The sequence below is a fragment of the Sinohyriopsis cumingii genome, chromosome 16 (assembly GCF_028554795.1).
Source record: "Sinohyriopsis cumingii isolate HCF-2022 chromosome 16, ASM2855479v2, whole genome shotgun sequence".
Taxonomy (NCBI): Eukaryota; Metazoa; Mollusca; class Bivalvia; order Unionida; family Unionidae; genus Sinohyriopsis; species Sinohyriopsis cumingii.
The window spans coordinates 88,253,003-88,275,247 of NC_142976.1; the positions used below are offsets into that span (position 1 = coordinate 88,253,003).

The window sequence follows — 22,245 nt, forward strand, 5'->3', positions numbered from 1 at the left end:
CTATGTCACGTTAGCTATTTAGATTCCTGATAATACAAACAGAATAACTAATGTTATAAATAAATTACAATAATTATCACACACAAAAGGAGACTGGCAAGTACAAAGGCACCAATAAATGGACATGTACATAACAAACAAACAATGAATATATTATTTTATTTCCACCCTAAGTTACAAAAAGCCGACTTTTGAGATACAAATATAATAGTTACAGGTTATTACAATACATGGTCCAACAAATTTTAAGGTACAATGGTATCCTGGCTACCAGGCAAACAAGCAAACATACGAGCATAAATTCAGTTGCCCACGGATGGCGCAATAATATATATGTGTCACTATAAAGACTTTACCTTTTATTATGAGTTAGTAACAGTTATTCCCCAATATGAAACATTTTGTTTATAAGATTGTGTGAGGGGAAGATGAACTGTGGTACAGGTTATGATATGTCTTGGATCACTGAAATAGCTGAACGGAACAGAGTTATCCCATCCCATACCATCACAGTAACCACAGGCACAGAGCACAAGATTCATCAGTGCCTAGGATATATATATTTTGACATTTAGTCTTAAACCTATAAATGTTAGTGTTTAACACTCACACACACACACACACACACATACATACATACATACATACATATATATATATATATATATATATATATATATATATATATATATATATATATATATATATATATATATATATATATATATATATATATATTGTATATGTTGTAATATGTATGATTACTTTAGCTCTCGACTCCAGCATACCATCACTAGAAAAGATGTATATTTTTTCATGGTTATCATGGTATTACATAACCTAGATTTTACTGACGTGTAGTTATTGACAATAAATCAATCAATCAATAATCATGATTACACAGAGTCTTTAATAAATACCACCGCAGGAGTTTATCAGATAATATTGGTGTATGATCGATGAGAAATAAGTCTGAAGCAGCATCTTGCAGTTGTTTCTATTCGTCAGAATTCTAGTTCTTGACACTGACCATTCTTGCTATTGACTTTTACAGATATGTGACAGTTCTTGACATTGACTGACACAGAGTTGTGACTTACGATGGTTTTGGAATGTTCATTCGTGTCTTTGTCAACACGACTTTCGTCAGAGCAAATGATATATTTTTTTATTATTTGTAAACATTATTTTTTATAGAAATTATTCATCAATTTTCCTGTACGTGTTGTGAATTAACTTCCTAAAGTAACTATTTTACTATATTACAAGCAATTTTCATGGCAAAATGATCTACCAGATAATTCAGCTGTAATTGAAATGTTGATATAGCTATAGTCTGGTTCAGTTCAAGAGCATCACTTGATAAAGAAGTTGTATAAATTGTATTGACACGTTTTCAGTCCAACTGTTTCATGTGATAACATGAATGTTTATTTTAAAAATGCAAACATAGTGAAGCAGTGTTATAGGAAACTGACATTACAATACCAGAGTAGGGCTGGGAGTAGGAGCAAGCACTTATAGTTTGTTATTATGATTTCATCTAAATTCATTCTTCAGTACTTCCCTATATACGTGATTATGGGTCCCAATTTTTTTGCAGCCATCTTAGTAACCCGCCCCCTCTCTCTCTCGTATATAAAAATACAGACGCATGCCCGCACAATACAAGGACTCAAATACAACCAAATACGCCACTTGACCCCTTTATCGTGTAAGCATACTTTATTCGAGTTGTGCAGAAATTAGGCTGGACTACAACATAAAGATTTATTTCTTATAGTCCATAATATTGTCATCTATCCGTTGATATTACCAAGAGAGATAATAAACCTTTGAACTGAAGCATGACATTTTATGTTGACCAGTTCCAAAGGACCAGAAGAATGTACTTCTGTAATGCCATCTTTTGCCTAAAAGAATGAATCTCAGACCCACTTTCAAAGGTTTCGTGTTCTTTGGACTTGGGTTGCTGGGACACTACTAAGGGCGATAATCACCCTTTTATCGAGCGTGGCATATAACCTCGAGTCGGAAGAGCGTTCCCGTAAATTTCCACTGTCTCTGTACATGAGCATTATTTTAATGTTGATAAAGAGGCAAACAATAAAAATGAAATAATATTTACCATTGAGAAACTACACGATCAGTTGAGAGCAACTCACGTGGTTAGAGTCATGCTTCTTTCAAGAAAAACTGTAATTTTCAAGACTAAGTCGACATTACATTGTAATTTAATCCATATATAAAGAGTATAGATGTTCTGTTCTAATGTTGTACTTCAAGTAATTTGTTTACTGTTGCATGGATTTCAAATATCTGGTCTCAAGGAATAGAGTCTTCGAGCTGACATCATTGTGTGAGAAGACTATCAAAGAACGCAATCTGCGAAAACGCTATATATGCTTAAATTAGTCTTTAAATTTTTGTATGGACTATTTTAGGTCCTGCCTCCTCATACTCCGTCTTTCTCAGCCAATTCTTTTGGAAGAAATCCTGACCTGCTAGCAGAGATCCGCCGGTCCATGCGAGGTTTCTTCTATCTGCCATAGCAACAACGTTTACATGAGCAGCTGGTGGACACATATCGGCAATCTCCTTTTTGAGCCTCTCGGGGAAACCCGGGAACAAGGTGGACCCTCCAGTCAGCAGGATGTTCCTGTACATTTCCTTCCTAACATCTATCTCAGTCTTCATAATGCTGCCTAACGCTGCTTTGTGGATACCTTCGATATTTTTTCCTAAGTTTTTGGGGCTGAATAATGCTTCTGGGCAACGAAATCTTTCCACGCCGATAGTAATGACGTTTCCAGTCGGAAGTTGGTAGCTTTTGTTCAGCGAGCCTTCTTGTGATTTTTTAATTTCCTGGTCGTAATCAGGAGCAACGTAGCAAAGTTTTTCTTTGATCTCCTTGATAACGTCAATATCAGCTTCTGGGGACAACGAGACACCTTTCTCATTAAGAAGTGTAGTCAGATACCTGCCAAGATCTTTTCCAGCGCACTCAAGGTGATGTGTGGCCTCTTGGATGGGGAAGCCTTCAAAAACAGGTGTAACATGGGAAAATTCATGTCCGGAGTCAACGACCAGCCCACTTCTTCGACCCGTGGCGTACAGCGATAAGACAGCCTGGTTACCAATATAGATGGCGGGAACCTTGAATGTCTCGAACATTATTTGTGCCACCTTTTCTCGGTCCGCATTAGGGGTAACGGGGGCCTCTAGAAGGAGGATGTTTTGTCCCTCTGGGGCCACACGAAGTTTCTCCCGGAAGATATAATTCCAGACTATTTCCATGTCTTCCCAACTTTTTACTGAACCTCCTTCGATTGGATATGACAATTTAAGCCCTGCTCTGTCCACCATTATATCATTGCCAACCAAACTTCCTAGGCCCTGAAAGGAAAAACAAAACAAGCCTTTGAAAAAAAACACCAAAAAAAAAAGAGATTTACATTAAGAAATAGAAGCGATTACAAGATTTTCAAGATGGTCGTCATGGTGGCCATATTGTATGTCAGAAGGGCACCATTTCCATTTCCAACCATCTACACATAAAAGTGAAAATCATATGTCAATATGACCATCTGTTAATGGCATCAGCGAAAGCAAGAGCTTAGGCGGTAATCTTGGATGTCAGAGGTGTACCATTTTTATTTAGGACTAACTTGATCTCCGGATGATATTGTGTGCCAAGCTGAATGACTCAGTTCCAAGTATTTCTTTTTTTTTTTCTTTTTTTTTTTTTTAGGAATAGCGATAACAAACAATTGCGGATGCTCAGCGACTGCATTAACTTTTCTGGTCTTTGACAGGTAGAACTAAAAGTAATATGTTCCGGGAGATCGATTTTTCTCTGGCGAAGGAAATTAAAATTTATACGATAATTTTGTTATTATTCTCACAATGAGACGTGGACGTTCATGGTACTAAAAAAATAAATATGACTTTCTTCTCTAAATTTTAGTGGCAATATGATATCTCATTGTTAGTAAGTCTCTTATTTTAAAACATACAAAATACTTTATAAGATTCAGGAACATATATATTTTCAGTTTTATTTTTTAATTTATTAAATCGTAATTAATGCATTTCTTGCATGTGATGTCATAATTTATTTTGCCTTAGTACATACAAGTTTTTGGAATAAAATAAGCCCTATATATTTTATACGCTGATACAGTATACAATTTCTGATCTCAAAACTACTATTGCTCCTTGTTTCTTTGCAAACCTCTATAAACAATAATGTTAGTTTATTAATAGCAATATTCGTCCCGTTTCATTGCAAAATTTCTTCACAACCATAATTTAAAGTTGTACATTACTACGGTATCTGCATAATTAGAAACATCATCAACACACTAAAAATATCACGTACATGAAGAGAAGCAAACATTTCATGTCTATGGATCTCTCTTAATTTGGTAAACAAATAGTTTATAAATAAATTAAAAACCAGATGACTTAACATACAACCATAACTGGTTCTTATACTACAAGAAAAGAAAAGAAGCACATGCACGCAGACTAGTATACATTGATGATATGATATGAGATATATATATATATATATATATATATATATATATATATATATATATATATATATATATATAACACTTTTCTCTGATACCCCTTTTCACTAAAAATTCAATACAGTTTTAGTGACCTATCGAATTTAGCACCTTGGCAGAATGAAAATTCATAAACGCCATGCAGAATGTTAGGAAATGTAATTTTAAAAATGATGAAACTGGTCGAATCAGTTAAATTACAGATTTATTATACGGATATGCTTCAGGATACGTAACACAGGTAATAAAAGACAACGTTTTATTGTGTTCTTTAAGCAACTTTTTACAAGACATTCTGTTACAAGAATGTTCTTTAGATATTTCCAATTGTAAGATAGCTGTTAAAGTTCAGCTAAATTTTGAATATTTCCTTAATATAGGTTTACAGCAAAGTTCACGCAAGCGATTGCAAGTCTTAGATGTTCATTCGTGTGTTCTCCCCCATTAAGAGATGTTCAGTTACATATAAGACAAACAAAACAAAGTAACATAGAAATAGCATGCAAATAACGTACAAATATACAGAGGCTAGCTTGAATGGTTGTACAGCAAAATATAATCGAAAGGGAATAAACAATCGTATTCAAGTGACAATTACAAAATGATGAAATAAATATGAAGAACACATCTTAAAACACACAACTCAGTCAAATACATCAGTTTCAAAACATGCGTATGAACAAGAATTATATACATGATCGTATTTACATTTGTATGTAACGTGAGTATTTCCCAAGAGTCATATAAATAAAGTATTAATTTTATTCAATGGGGGGGGGGGGGGGGGGGCTCATAGCTCCAATTGCCTAGTGTTGGGTTCGTTCCTCGCCAGCAAATGACGTACACATGAAAATGTAATCTGGGATGAAAATAAGGTGAGTAGTGTTACAGTTACGGTAAGGAAAATATATTATCGCTATCAGAACAATGAACTGAAATGAACTAAGGCGACATCTATGACGCTGCATTTCATGAAAGGAAAAGTTAGGGGTAAACAGGAGTAGTTCAGCTGTTAGAACTCACCACGAATGTTTTGGGGCTTCATCTAGCAGGCTAGACCATACTGTCTCTGAAAATCATTCGCGACCTTCCTCATACACAAGCAAGATGTCTCAACATGTTTTAGGATCCACAGAGACCGTATGAACTTTGTTTAAACTCGTAATTGTTCGTTACAGTGGAATAAAGACAATGGGGGTTAATTTCTTTGTGAAGAAGTAGAAATGGAGAGAAATCATTATCACTACTTATTCGTTCTCGCCAAGCGACCACTTGGCGCTTGTGAATAGCTTTGTTAACTATTTTCTTCAAAAGAAATTTGTTTGGGAAACTTGTCTGATTCATGAAATGTACGAGGATGTCAGTTAGGGCAAACGTTTCATGTGTAAACCAGATATAGGGAGTATAGCCATATATATATATATATATATATATATATATATATATATATATATATATATATATATATATATATAATGGCAACATAATGTAATTAAGACATTGAAGATGCTTACTGAGTCTCTCTTTTGTTATATTATTAATAACATAAATAAGGACAGGTGGCCTTAACTATATGTTTTTATTGTCATTGACGACATAGATACGATATAGATGAATTTGACACGTACGCACAACTATTTGTAAGATTTAAACTTTTGTTGTTGTTTTTGTTGTTCCAGAATGAAACTAGCTTTCCATTATTCAGCTGCAGAAGCCAGCAGTGCTGGGTCGGGACCGTTGAGATGCTGATGCTGTGAATTCATTTGGTTTCGTGGTAAACATTTTCGTGGAGTTGTGCTATGTGACACTTTTGTCAAATATTTTGATTGAAGAAGCAGGCCTATAGTTTACGTAGACAGATCATTCAAGTCTGTGTCTTGAAGTTCATGGTTGGTAGCGATCACAAAATCTACGAACATTGGTACACCGCGAAAATTTGTAAATTCACAGTACCGCGACTATCAAAATTGTATTAATACGGTATCCTATTGTGGTTTTGCTGTGGATAAAAGAGGGTTTCTTTGGTTTTGTCTTTTTGCTTTTTTAAATAGTATAGGAATGTCTGTACAAGCTACAATCTTATCCACTCCCCTCATCTATTATTACAACGGAGAGCACGTGCGATTCATTGTTAACTCGTACAACAAATAATAAGAGTCAATATCAAAACACGAAACCGAACAACCATCTTGTTTAAAAACAACGCCCAGGACTTTGCTATTTGAAAGGCGACCTTGAATTGATACGCCCAGCCTTATACCTTAACAGTGGTTAAAATTTTTGTATATGCAACGAAAAACTCACTAAATGTCTTCTCGCTCCAGTATTACACGCAAATACAGTGCATTGTATCTGACCACGCCCGTTAAGCTAGAAATGTAATAAAGTCTACCCGGGCGTAAGCAACCTTTTGGAACTGCTTTGCCAGGTCCGCTCAGTTGTAGAGAGCTGCTTGCCAAGCCAAATTAGTCCTATTAATTTAACTGTCGTTTTTAGTACTTATAATACAAAACTACAACTCGTACCGCGTGCCTTTTCGAAACAGTCTGGCATGCCACTGCTGGCACGCGTGCCCAAGGTTGTGACACCTGGTCTAAACTATATAAAAAAAAAAAAATATTGATAGATGCAGAAAATCTTACCCCATCCGCGGGCCTCCCCACAACAGAAGGGAAGCAGACTGACGGGGCATCGTCCCCTGCGATCCCTGCCTTTGTGGTATCTGATCCTATCTCTATTATCACAGTACGTCCAGACTCCATGTTCTACAATTGGAAACGTGCACTATGTTAAATTTTGCACAGTGTGATATTACTTCCAAGGCCATAGCTAAAAAGTAAACTAAAGCAATGATTCGCTCATATCATCAATGCGTGTTACAGGTCTGCTAGGTAGATTAAAATATTTAGGTAAAGCCGCGCTCAGGCATATCAGATTTTCCTCTACCGCAGCTGGGGCAGCGATCAATTGCAGCCTGGTTAATCATCAACAGTCTTCGCTAAACGTTATGTTATGTTTGAAATAGACACAATCGTATGAGCACACACACACACACACACACACATGCGCGAACGCGTCTCTATTCAATATTTTGTGAAAAACTAAATTTGTATTTGACTGCTTTGCGTGTTTTGCACGTGCGTTTGGAGGATTACAAAGCTTTTGTCAAACAAATGACATGTACTAGGAGGATTTCAGTTCACACTTGTAACGCAATGAACTTGAAAGGATGCTGCACAATTACCTGCACCTTGCCACAGACAAACTTTCTGGTACCTTTTGTAAACACAAATTTTAATGAATTTATTTACTTCCATTTAAAAGGTTTGCTAATGTAGTACATATACAAACCTAAAAAAAATATAAAATATCTTGATTTTTACGATATTTGATTTACCTTCGTATAAGCCATGCTACGGACCATAACTGACTCGGTGATTCCTAAATATCAGCTGTACCTATACGAGATAAGTTGAAACAGTAAGGATTTCAGGGGGCAAGATAAGATTTTTTAAAAAGCATAACATTTGTGCATAGAAATAAACGTAATGATATACAAAATTTTTCTTCCGATTTTCGATTTTTTAAAATAATAATAATAATAATATACAATACGTATACAATTTAAAACGATATGTTTTCATAAATTCACTTCGATTTACACCAACATGCTTGATGTCTGCTTCAAGTTAAATTATGCCTTTATTTCTTTATCTATGTTCATGATCATCAATGTTCTAAACATTTTTGTTTAAAAAAAACTTATATCAATTTATATTTGTATTAAAGCACGCAAATAAGCTTCCGAGAATTATGAAGTATTTGCAGAAATTTTGTTCTGCATTCAGCGGACGGTTTCGGATATACGAACGGATAAGTTCTGATTTGCTCGTAACAAACTGTACATTCTTACACTAACAATTTTTGTCGAATTCCTGCCCCTATTGCTTAATTTACTTTTCAAATTGTATATCGTGTTGGTAAATATTGCGATCTAGTTGAATTGCAGAACAATATGAAAATGAGAGATACATTTATTTACTATGCCACTTCTACTGACTTTAATGAAATGCGTCTTTTACTTTCTAAATGCCTATGAGAGATATGATAATTTGCTAAAGCTACTTAGCAATCAACTATAATTTTTACATACCAGCTCGCGAGATGTGAGCGGCGTGAGAAACCCCAAACACAGAAGCGGAATAAGCACGCGGGTTTGTGCAAAACCAACTTTTTTTTAATAGTATTGTTGGGGTGTTGCATTATTATTAGAAAGTATAAACGAAATAAGTCAGGCAATATAGATGAGATGATTGATGAGCTATTGATTGTCGAACACGGTGTACTTTGTCTTATTTTAAGTAAACGTTGTCATGCAATACGTGACAGCAGGCCCGGCCCTAGAGCAAGGCGAAAAAGGCAACCGCTTTGGGCCTCGCGCTTTCAGGCAATCATTTCCGCAATGTAATATTTTTGCTTGAGGCCCCGCTCATCGCTCTCGCTGTCTTGGGCCCTGCATGCTGCCTTGGGCCCCGCACATCCTAGGGCCGGGGCTGCGTGACAGTGTTTATTTTCATACGTCTTCAAGTGTGTGTGTGTGGGGGGGACACATTTCTATCCATACATCATTAAGGTGTTAGCCTTATACAGATTTACACTGGAATATATCTTTGTCAAATACAAAATGAATTGATTAATACGTAGGATATAAATATTCAGTAACGGACGTAGCAAACGCGGGTCCCGACTTGGATCATTTTGGCGGTGCCCCCTGGATTTACGCGCGGAGCCCCTGTAAGCACGGCACTTGGAATACACTTTTAAACACGTTTTATATGATATTGAACTTCAAATTTTCATCCATCGCTTTGAAATTACAATCTTTCTATGAATATATTTTTAAAATTACTAACACGCGGGGCACCTGTGAGCGCGGGGTCTGATTGGTCCACATCGGTTCAATCGGCCGTAAGGTCGGCCCTGGGAATATTGATTCTCAGTTTGAATTTAAGAAACGGTTGGACACTATTAATGCAAGTCCCGCTAGTCTCATAAATGTTTATGTCCACTAGTCTTATAAATGTTTATGCCAACTAGTCTTATAAATGTTTATGTCTGCTAGTCTTATAAATGTGTATGTCTACTAGTATTATAAGTATGTATGTCTACTAGTCTTATAAATGTGTATGTTGACTAGTCTTATAAATGTGTATGTCCACTAGTCTTATAAATGTGTATGTCCAGTAGTCTTATAGATGTGTATGTCAGCTAGTCTTATAAATGTGTATTTCAACTAGTCTTATAAATGTGTATGTCCACTAGTTTTATAAATGTGTATGTCATCGAGTCTTATAAAGTCTTTGTTACATTCGGGTTCAAAGGACACACAAACGCCAAGTAAGGGTCCTACATATTTATGTAAAATAAAGCTAAAATATTAAAAACTAAATAAAAAAAACAGTGCTGCTTACAGTACCAAGCCCCAGCTTCATAACTGCCTGCTCAACCAGTCTGCTCTTGTTTTAGTAAGGGTTAGAAATAGGGGATCTTAATTTTACATTTGTGCTTTATCCAAGGGCATGAACTAGTCCAGGCTCAGTTAGCCATGGGAAGATAAACAACAGAACGGAACCTGTTGACAGTCTCTGGTATCAAATATCGAGAATGCTGGGATTATTGTTCTGGTCAACTGTCACTACTAACGGCTATAATCTGATACAGGCAATCATACTTATACCAGTCTTATGCATTCGTATACTAGTCTTATAAAAATCCATATGTCTACTAGTCTTATAAATGTGTATGTCTACTATTATTATAAATTTGTATGTTTATTAATCTTATAAGTGTGTATGTCCACTAGTTTTATAAATGTGTATGTCTACTAGTCTTATAAATGTGTATGTCCACTAGTTTTATAAATGTGTATGTCTACTAGTCTTATAAGTGTGCATGTCCACTAGTCTTATAAATGTGTATGTCTACTAGTCTTATAAATGTGTATGTCCACTAGTCTCATAAATGTGTATGTCTACTAGTCTTATAAATTTGTATGTCTGCTAGCCTTATAAGGGTGTATGTCCACTAGTCTTATAAATGTGTATGTCTACTAGTCTTATAAATGTGCATGTGATCACCAGTCTTTATAAATGTGTATGTCATCAATAACAAAGGGATCGAAGACATCAAAAAGGTTTATTTTTGTTTTTAAGAACGATTTACCGTTCAAGTTATTTAATTTGAAGTGCTAGGGAAATGTAGAAAGGAAGTTCATATATCTAACCGGTTTTGAAATAATGTAAATTTCTTTTTTTTTATACAAAAAATAAGAATCTTAGAAGGGTTAAGAAACCCACTTAAAAGCACGGCTGCCAGACTTTGTTCGTACTTCGTTATCGAATTTCTGTAACCCTTATGAACTTTCGTAAATGCACAGGAATCGGTTTTCTGAAACACTTGTAAAATTTAGTCTGTGAGCTACTATTGAGCTATTGATTTTTTCAATCAACATAAAACAAAATTAACTGATTAAAACAAAAACTCAGTATAAATAACGGTGCAGAGCTATATTGTCGTCGATTCGATTCAACAGTTTTCCGAGAGGTGATTTAAATATTTAGGTGGCGCTCTACAGTTTCGTATTTTGCATTAGAATTTTAAAGAAAAAGATTTTCCCCGGCTTTTCTCACTGGTTATACTGGCTATTTAAAAAAAGTAAAAAGACCTTATATATCTTAAGTAAAGTTCAAAGAACCTTTAATACCCTTTATTTGGGTGTATGATTTATGGGTGTAATATGGGTTATAGAGTATACAGCTTGGCCTTACTCCAGATGTGCATCTTTCATAAAGGTGCTAGCTCCACTTGGTCATTTTCACTTCCTGATCTCAGAGGTAAATTGTATAAAAAAAGAGCCGATAACTTTTTTGTTTTTTTAAAAAAAAAAAAATACATTTGATATATTTGGTAATTCATTCATTGCACTTTCAGAAGCCGGTATTGTCTAGTCTGGCAAAATTCATTTTCCCTATTTTAATAGCTGCTATGGAGGGGACGGAAGTCTAAAAAAGTATGTGTTTTTGTTTGTTTGTCATCGTAGAGCTTGTCGGTCACGTTGTTCAGAAACAAACTTTAAAGCTCGCACTCAGTCTGAACGTGGTTTACAAGTAAAATGATTTATGATTTTCCGCGCCAGACATTTAGTCACTTAAACCCCCTCCCACCCCAAACCCCACCAATACAAAAATAAAATGAAAAAAAGCAATTGATGAATATTTGCCCCCCCCCCATTTGCGAAGGAAAAAAGAATCCATGGAGTATTTGGATCTGATTTGACATGAAACGTTTCGTATGCCTAACAGTTTATGTAATTTTAGACATAGTATAGGTTTTGTGAATAAATAAGCTTACATAATCATTTCAAGGTAATGTTTCTTGTCTTGGCCTACATTACCTTTTGTGTAACTTTTCGCAATTATTTCGCATTTATATAACTACTTGATAAAAGTCTTATTAATGCGACCATTTAAGCGAAGACCTCGTATAATTAAAACATCATCAACAAAAAAAACCAACAAAGAAACCCAGCACTGTTCTTTTCTTTTTATACTTTTTTTTTTTTAAACTCTTAACATTTTTGCTTATTCAAAAGAGAATGACCATAAAGTATATTTGGGTTTCGGGATCTTAGTCGGAGTTTACGACATATCGCCATCGCCAAAATTACCTCCCTTAGAATTGTACCTGTCAAAATTTCAGACTCTTCGCCTCTTGGAAAAATCATTCATATATCGGAACAAATACGATGCATCGAAGAGGAGCTGGTATTGCTGCTATCAAAAACAAAAATCTTGCACAGGTATCATAGATAACTGATATTTGATTAATATAATTGGTAGTTGTTATCTATTGTGAAATCTCTCTCTCTGTGTCTCTGTCTGTCTGTCTCTCTCTGTCTCTGTCTCTGTCTCTCTCTCTCTCTCTCACACACACACACACACATTATATCATTATGAGACTTCTCCACCCATGGCAGAATCGGTCCACTAACGTTCTCGGCCAATAACGAAATCGGAATACCCAAAAATTCGGTCCTTGAAAGTCTCACTTAGTCCTACAATGTAAGACATAGCACATGTTAGTTTTATTTTAGTGCTATGTCGCACTGTCTTAATAACGGCCTTGTATAGCTTGTTCCGATGTCGGTTGACATCGAAACGAGTAGTCAAAGTTTCAGGAATATCTCGCATTTAGCAGCCTATATCAACACTCTCCCACTAATTTATGTGTAATTAATATACTTACTGTGCTGTCTTTATCCTGGCGGAATGAAAATGTGACATAGCAAATGGACGCATTTTCATGTTCCGTTGACATACGTTTGAATTTGTTGCAATGCGACGGTAGTCAAGGTATGCCGAAGTATGTTTAAGTAGATTCATGTGGGGGATATGTTTCTTGAATGAAACGAAACGTTGCTTATTGTTCCAGCTGGCATAATATATTTTTATTCATTTCATTAAAGAATAAGATTTCATCTTAACCCAGTTTTGGCATTCTTGGCTTTCATCGCTTTCCAGCCAACTGAAATGTAGGCCAACAAAACTTGAAAACAGGTCCACGTCTTTTGTGAGAATTTGAATATATTAGAGAAAGATGTGAGGGGAAGTAAAGTCTGACAAAAACATTATAACTTTTGTTTTTAGGAAAGCATCGTTATTGGTTGCCAGTTGTGTATGATATTTCTGAAAATTTGACTTTCGTTACACTGTTAGTCTACATCAAAATATGCTACACAGTGCCATTATTTAGGCAGTAAGATCCATCTCCCCCAGAAGAAAAATATCAGGTGATGTGTCATACCTTGTATTACTAGGTCTCACTGGACAGTTTATCTGCTGAATTTTCATCTGACAATGACCTATTGCAGAAAAATGAGAATAATTTTGCACTGAAGATACAAATATAAACAAACTAATTTATATATGAATAAAGTTCACTAGTACTATAATAAATTAGCATACATTTCATCACCCCTCAGCCATCTTGATTTTTGTATATTTACCTTTGTAGCAGATATACTTAAATATATGTAAGCCAAGTTATCTGTTCATTTGTAGCCCAAGTTACACATTTGATCTCCAGTGCTAGTCTAACTGTGACAGGCAGTCACCAAACAAGCCAACCCATTTTCAAGCCTAACTCAAAAGTAAATCTAAACCATATTACAGACTTAGTTTCTGTATGAATTTATAAATTGTAGGGTTATGATAATTAGGTTCGTGCCTCCTACCTTAAAAATTATGGAGGTGTCAAAATACAGAAGTATCCAGTTAGACCGTAAGAATTTATTTGCCAGTCAGATAGGGGGAAATGCTTCTTAGTTTCAAAACTTTGGGCAATTCTGAGTAAAACACAACCTCAACATGTGTAAAATTCACAATTGTCTGTTTCCTATGTTGTATGGCAGTTGTAGATGGTCAAGAGCCATGATATAGAGCAACAGCTATGAGACACCTTCATACTTCCATTTTACTTTCCACACTTAAACATACAGTTTCCTTATAACAAATCAATGTCATCATTTTTCATAGCTAATATATCCTGTAGTCTTAGTGCCTGGTGATATCAGTGATATCTCACAGCAAAAATAGTACTACAGGGCTTGAATTTAACGCAAATTTCTTTGTAGCCAGAAGGACTAGTATATTAGAAATTTACTAGTCCTGCCAAATCTTTACTAGTCCTGTTCACAAAACAATGTCACGTAGCTTTCATGTACATTTACCAATTCAGTGTAAAAGTTCGAACAACCCGCAACAAAACTGGATATTTTCTGTGTGTTTGTTTTTGCGAATTGCATACATCAGTTACACCACATAACATTCCTTTCCTCATCATAATTCAGCCATTACTTGTCTTTTGTCCATTTCTTCTGAAATTTTCCATTATGCTTGTCCTTATCATAAGAATTATTCCTCATCATTCTCATTCAACTTTTGCTTTTTTCCAGTGGCTGAACACCTATCAAATGCCACATTTTGCCTGTCTTATCAGGAGGGAATTGTGCCTTGTTTTGAAATATGAGATGTTATAGTATAGCTGATGCGAATTATTTAAAGCAAGAAAAGGAATGGCACAGTGTCCTTTATATAAGAAAGTCAAAGCAAGAAACAAGTTTCAAAACACGTGTCTTTGCCCCTTCCCACAATTAAATGGCCTCTCCCTAACAAAGACTTAACTTCAGCAGATGTTCTGCATAATATAAAGCAGTGGCTATTCTAAACACTGTTATAAAATATTAGCATCAGAAGATAGTGTTAGTTTCAGCTTGGAAAAGGTGTGTTCCCATCAAACAAAGCCATCTGACACTCGGTGCGTTGTATTTAACAGCTCCAATTACAGTATCATAAGTTGTAAGTTTGGTAATTGTTCCTAAGTAATTGAACCTCAGTGTATTGTTGAAATTAATAATAAGGCGGAAAATTTTCAAATCTTAGATGCTCATGCTCAGAGATTTTAATTCCCAACAAATGTACGGCATTCTGCTTGGATATCTCCACGTGTATTCAATTATTTGTTTATTCTTGTAAGGGAAAAATATAAAAACTATTCTTATCATCATAGAAAAAGAAGTTGTATGGAAAGGATGTGTCAATAATGTAATCGTAATAAATTTATCTAATTCTTATAATTATTTTGATGGAAATGTAAAATATGTAGTTTCCTGTTTGTGACTGTTGGAGCGTTTGGGTAGCGAGCAAAGAAAAGAACCTTAAACAAAAAACATGCAAACTAATTTCTTTGAATAGTTTTTGCCGTGTTCTTTTGTGTGGTATACCGCTTTGTAGTTTGTTACTGTGGTCGAGTAAATAAAGTGTGATACCACGTCATTTTTTCATTTAATTCGTTATCAGATTAATTAGGATCAATTACCAAACGTCCGTTGTTAATGACGGGACCATAATTTGCGCTGTTAAGTGAAACACACAAAATTGGATGGATTCTTGTTATAGCAACGCACCTTTCCGAGGCAGAAATTGACTTCATCTTCTCATGCTAATATTTTATGACTGTGTTTACAGTGGCCACTGCTTTGATTCTACAGAACATCTGCTAAGTCAAGTCTTTATTAGGGAATGGCGTAAACAAACGCTGACTATTGATAACTGAAACTTAATAGCCCTTTTGGACTATTAACATTATGAAAGTTACTAGTCCAACAGGAAATCTGCTAGCCTCTGGCTAGCAGACTACTGCTAATTTTGAGCTCTGTACTATTTATGAAATCTCAGATTGTAGTGAGTAAAAGAAGCCAGGGCTGATTCTCTTGTAAAATAACTGCAAAATGTGCATGCTAAGTACTTAACAAAATATAAACAATGCACAGCATATATAAACTGACCAGAACTCTCTCACTGATTTCATGAAGAAGGTCAAATCTATACTAGAACAGAGAAATCCGAGGTAGAATGTAAGGGAGGCAACTCATCAGGTAACATAAAATGTTTGAACCAATCTTTGTAAACTGAACCACATCAGTTGGGAAACTTAAACAATGAAATTCTATACCCAGATTCATCCCGTCAGTTGATAAAACAATATTTATGGATGATGTATTTTAAGAACACTAAGAAGGTCACCTTTGCATCATTTTCACACTGGCCAGCACATATTATTTCTGAACTTGCTGCTATTTAGAGAAGTTTGTTTTGCTAGTGATTTTAACCTGAATGGATTCCAATCTAAATCAAACAGAAAATCATGCAAAGTAAAATAAGGGGAGGAGAAATAACACAATGTAAAAAGAGTTATCCATTTCACACAGCTCACCAAAAACTCCAATGAACCTGATGCAGATACAGCTGTTGAAAGCTCCACAATAATTGGTGCAGCTGACTCCCAAGGAAATCTTTGATGTTGTCCTGGCTAGCAATATCACTTCAGCAGGTGTGTTCCTATACACCTTGAGGCCTACAAGAAAATAAAACCCTGAACTTCTTATATATAGGTTATTATAACATAAATTTCTGTAAATAAGATGAAATCTATGTATTGAAACATTACATCATGAGTAAATATTAATGTAAAAGCATTAAATTAAGGCACTCATCATTAAATAGGAAAATATACAAAGTATGTACTGAAAATATTGATAAATTGAATAAATATGTGAAATACCTCAATTAAATCACTTTGCATTAAACTTGTAAGGCTTTTGTTGCTCATTAGCAGAATGGATCAGAAACAGTTCCTGATAACTCTAACAGTGTTGAGTTAACTCCCTTCTTCTACTATGATTAAGTGCTATCAAATCTTTAGGAAGTGTATGTTTGGAATACCTAACTAAGTCAGATTCAAGACATGGAGGTAATAAGAAATGATTTATGGCACAGTGAATCACATTGGCAAGACTAAAAAATGACACCGGTTCTTAAGGTCTCACTGGACAGTTTATCTGCTGAATTTTCATCCGACAATGACCTATTGCAGAAAAATGAGAATAATTTTACACTGAAGATACAAGTAAAAACAAACTAATGATTTTTGTAGAAAGCATGCATGTGAGATTTTGAGTGCAGCAATCAGGTTAATTCCTTATACAACTGGTGGCTTTTATACTGAACCAACACTGCCACCAACCCCTCTTTTTGCATTCATTTTTGACAGCAAAGAGCTATTTTGAATATTTTCCTGTGACAAGGCAGCTAAAAGAATCAGTATGTGCCTAATGTATGAATAAAGTTCACTAGTACTATAACAAATTAGCATACTTTTCATCACCCTTCAACCATCTCAATTTTTAGATATTTACATCTGTAGCAGATATATGTAAATACGCAAGCCAAGTCAGCTGTTCTTTGCAACTCATGTTACACATTTGATCTCCAGTGCTAGTCTAACTGTGACAGGCAGTCACCAAACAAGCCAACCCATTTTCAAGCCTAACTCAAAGTAAATCTAAACCACATTACAGATTTTTTTTGTTGTTGTGAATTTATAGATGCTAGGGTTATGAAAATTAGGTTCATGCCTTCTACCTTAAAAATTAGGAGGTGTCAAAATATGAAACTATTTTGTGAGACTTTATGCATTACGTACACGGTCAATGACTAAAGCATAGCCCAGAACGCTGTATTATCACAGTACTTAATGTTCTTATTGGTACATATTAAAACTGATTTTCTATTGCAGCTTACTTATGATTTGTAAAGTTTCTATGACTTTCCCACTTTCTATTCCTATAAAATATCCTTGTCAATTGAAGCACATGAATGTAAATAAAACGGGTCTACCTATACACAGTGATATACAGGAATGGACATTAATGGAGAGTAATGGACAAAAATGGATACAAAAATACAATATTTTGAAAGAAATGACAGTAATATACATTAAATATAATTTTGATTGTATGGACTTAAATACATAAATCATAGATAACGAATGTGGTTGTTATATTGTTTTATTAGTGTTCAGAATATGATTTAATGAAAATAATATCAAAAAAATGGAACAACAACACACACTCTGTCTCTTTCTCTCTCTCTCTCTCTCTGTCTATATATATATATATATATATATATATATATATATATATATATATATATATATATATATATATATAATAATAATACTATAATAATAATAATAACTTTATTGTATGATGATAATATGGTTAGTTATAGGATTGTGTTGGGTATATCTAATTTAGGTATATCCAATTGTTTTAGATTTGACATAAATAGAATAAAGTAATTTGTGAAGTGGGCTCTTAAAAGAATCGAGTATGTTGAAAATAATATACATGATCTAGATATACATAAAGAATAAATGAGAAGATGGATAACCTTTTCTTGTAATATTTCCAGCGTATAATTTTGGGAGTTTAAATATAAGACTATATCAGAAAGATAAAATATGATTTATTTAACAGCTTGATTGAAAACAACAATTAAGCTTTAGTTCTAGGGAGCTTATTACCGACATTATTCAAAAACATACTTGATTCTTTACAACATATATGATTTGCAAAAAATACAGACACAGCATAATACATTAATAATAATAATAATAATGAGGACTTTGTATAGCGCCTAATCTTTAGAAGCTCTAAGTGCTTTACAACATTAGACAACACCTATAACATAAAGGACATACATAATTATATGATTACAAAAAACAAACATCGTGAAATTAGAAAACATAAAAAACATGCTGAGAATATTTAAGGTAGAAAACATTATTAGGTCTTTAAGTTTGTTCTTGCAGTTGAAATAAGTGAGTTTTAAGAGCACGCTTGAATGGGATCACTGTGTCTTTGTGTCTAAGTTCAGTGAACATTAATACAGTAACATACAGACAAAGCATAATATATTAATACAGTAACATACAGACACAGCATAATACATTAATACAGTAATATATAGACACAGCATAATACATTAATACAGTAACATACAGACAAAGCATAATACATTAATACAGTAACATACTGACACAGCATAATACATTAATACAGTAACATACAGACACAGTATAATACATTAATACAGTAATATACAGACACAGCATAATACATTAATACAGTAACATACAGACACAGCATATTACATTAATACAGTAATATACAGACACAGCATAATACATTAATATAGTAATATACAGACACAGCATAATACATTAATACAGTAATATACAGACACAGCATAATACATTAATACAGTAACACACAGACACAGCATAATACATTAATACAGTAATATACAGACACAGCATATTACATTAATACAGTAATATACAGACACAGCATAATACATTAATACAGTAATACACAGACACAGCATAATACATTAATGCAGTAACATACAGACAAAGAATAATACATTAATACAGTAATACACAGACACAGCATATTACATTAATACAGTAATATACAGACACAGCATAATACATTAATATAGTAATATACAGACACAGCATAATACATTAATATAGTAATATACAGACACAGCATAATACATTAATATAGTAATATACAGACACAGCATAATACATTAATACAGTAACATACAAAGAATAATACATTAATACAGTAATACACAGACACAGCATAATACATTAATACAGTAACATAGACATAGCATAATACATTAATACAGTAACATACAGATAAAGCATAATACATTAATACAGTAACATACAGACACAGCATAATACATTAATACAGTAATATACAGACACAGCATAATACATTAATACAGTAACATATAGACACAGCATAATACATTAATACAGTAACATACAGACACAGCATAATACATTAATACAGTAACATATAGACATAGCATAATACATTAATACAGTAACATATAGACATAGCATAATACATGAATACAGTACCATACAGCATAATGCATTAATACAGTAACATACACATCATAATACAATTATACAGTAATATACAGACATAATACATTAATACAGTAACATATAGACACAGCATAATATATTAGTACAGTAACATATAGACATAGCATAATACATGAATACAGTAACATATAGACATGGCATAATACATGAATACAGTAACATACAGACACAGCATAATACATTAATACAGTAACACACATCATAATACAATTATACAGTAATATACAGACATAATACATTAATACAGTAACATATAGACACAGCATAATATATTAATACAGTAACATATAGACATAGCATAATACATGAATACAGTAACATACAGACACAGCAAAATACATTAATACAGCAACATACAGACACAGCATAATACATTAATACAGTAAAATACATATATAATTTAATTCTGTGCTAGGTATATATCATCTGACAATCAGTTTGCTGAGATGTATGAATACAGTTATGAGAGAGAGAGAGAGAGAGACAGAGAGACAGAGAACTTGTATTATCGAGGTAATGGAATTCATTACCCAGAATGTTATTATGACATTTGGTACATGCAATTGGCAACTAATAACATCAAATTAGTCAAATTTTCTTATAAAAGACTCATTTATAAGATAGAATGCTAATTTAAAGACTAAAAGTCACGATTTTGCAGTCAGTAACATACATTAATCAATCCGATAATAAAGCTAATGATAAAATGCAATTAATATTGAAAAACATCTACTTTACCAAGTTTAACTGAATTTAAGAAATGTACTGTTATTAATTAATTTTTTTACATGTGATGTTGTTAACATTACAAAAACAGGAAATGTTATTTATTATTCTTATCACTTCTTTCATCTTTCCTTTTCACATTTGATAGCATATTATTAAAGCAGTGTGTTTATTATAAAAGGCAACAACTGATAGATTTTTTAAGCAATTAAGAATTTTTTGTAGAGGTCTTGGGTTCGATCCCCGACCGAGTCATGCCAAAGACTTACAAAAATGGTCCTAACATCTGCCTCACTTGGCGCTCAGCATTAAGAGGTTAGTGTTAGGACTGGTTGGCCTGGTATCAGGATAATGTGACTGGGTGGGACATCATGCTACATGTCTGCAGCATGATGCCCCAGTGCTAGACATCACTATAAACTGCCACACTGCAGACATCGTAGCGACATGACTGAAATTTTTTTAAAGCTACATTAAAAATCCAAATCACACACACACATCTGAAAGTATGTCGTTAAATGATAATTATGTTTGGCCATACATGACACTGCCTGCTCAACTTACTGGATTCTGTTTGCAGCTAAAGTGGACATCAAAGACACATGCGACAGGTGTGAATGCGGCATTTAATGAAAGCACACTATACTAGTTTTAGGTGGTTGTGCAGTTGAAATGTTTCAATTTATATAATAGTAATTTGGATGTAATGTTCTTTTTGTTCAATGGCCATTTCATATTTTATATTCTTTGTATGTTTCTTTCAATGGTCATTTATTTTTTGAAATAGAAATATAGTGGGGAAAAAAATCATAATCCCAGATTAACTAAATTATATTGCATAATCAACATTTTAAAACTACCCTTGTCCTGCTGCTTTTAATTGTTAATTGAATTCTATGATAGTGTGTATTTAGTCTACTATTTGTAATAGTAAACGTGTTGACACCTGCGAATCTCTTTACAGTTGCGCTTCTCATCCATATACCGTCAATTTTTTACCAACAGTAATGATTTTCCATTATTCAAAGTTTAAAATGTCTTTGTCCTTGAAAGTCTGTAATGTTAATTGACTTAAATAGATATTATTTTGTAATGAAAGATAAGCATACAGACAAATCAAGCATTTCAAATTCTTATGCATTTATTTTTCTTGATAAAATTTTGTATCTCTGCCCGTCTTTGCCCTGTCATATTTCTTCTCCCAGCATGAACAGTAATTCAATGTTTTATTTATATTTATCTATTATTAGCAGTAAATATTCGATGTGATCTTTTCTTGACAAAATTGGGTACCCAAAAATCATCCGTTGGATGAACAACTTTAGTCTGAAGGTTTTTTTATGATATTTAAGGTGTTGAACATTCAACATTGATTTGTTAGTGATATATAACTATTAATATGTAGAACAAGTAATATTTAATTTAATCGGAGTATATGTGCCTGCATGACTACATTTTTCATATACATTAATTAATTCCAATAATAAAGAGTTGACAGGAAAATTAACAA

General features: G+C 33.7%; 2 protein-coding genes across 2 annotated transcripts in view; one reads left to right on the plus strand and one right to left on the minus strand.

Moving 5' to 3' along the window:
* Positions 1-145: 145 nt before the first annotated feature.
* Positions 146-7,471, minus strand: LOC149780955 (actin-like). Its single transcript, XM_089938055.1, has 2 exons — positions 7,220-7,471; positions 146-3,396 (listed from the first exon to the last, which is right to left on the minus strand). Exons 1-2 carry the CDS (start codon positions 7,337-7,339, stop codon positions 2,419-2,421), a joined length of 1,098 nt encoding a protein of 365 aa, XP_089794181.1. The 5' UTR covers positions 7,340-7,471; the 3' UTR covers positions 146-2,418.
* Positions 7,472-12,299: 4,828 nt separating this feature from the next.
* LOC149780956 (vacuolar-sorting protein SNF8-like) overlaps positions 12,300-22,245 on the plus strand; it is a 34,139-nt gene continuing 24,193 nt past the window's right edge. Inside the window, exon 1 of the mRNA XM_089938057.1 lies at positions 12,300-12,435. Within this exon, the coding sequence (XP_089794183.1) occupies positions 12,382-12,435 (54 nt within the window). The 5' untranslated portion in view covers positions 12,300-12,381. The remainder of the gene's footprint in view (positions 12,436-22,245) is intronic.

Bases quoted from the DNA above. Each gene is read 5' to 3' on its own strand.
- LOC149780955 (XM_089938055.1), bottom strand. From the start codon at position 7,339: ATGGAGTCTGGACGTACTGTGATAATAGAGATAGGATCAGATACCACA. The intron at 3,397-7,219 runs GTAAGATTTTCT...TTTTCCTTTCAG, and splicing joins TGGGGAGGCCCGCGGATGGG to GGCCTAGGAAGTTTGGTTGG.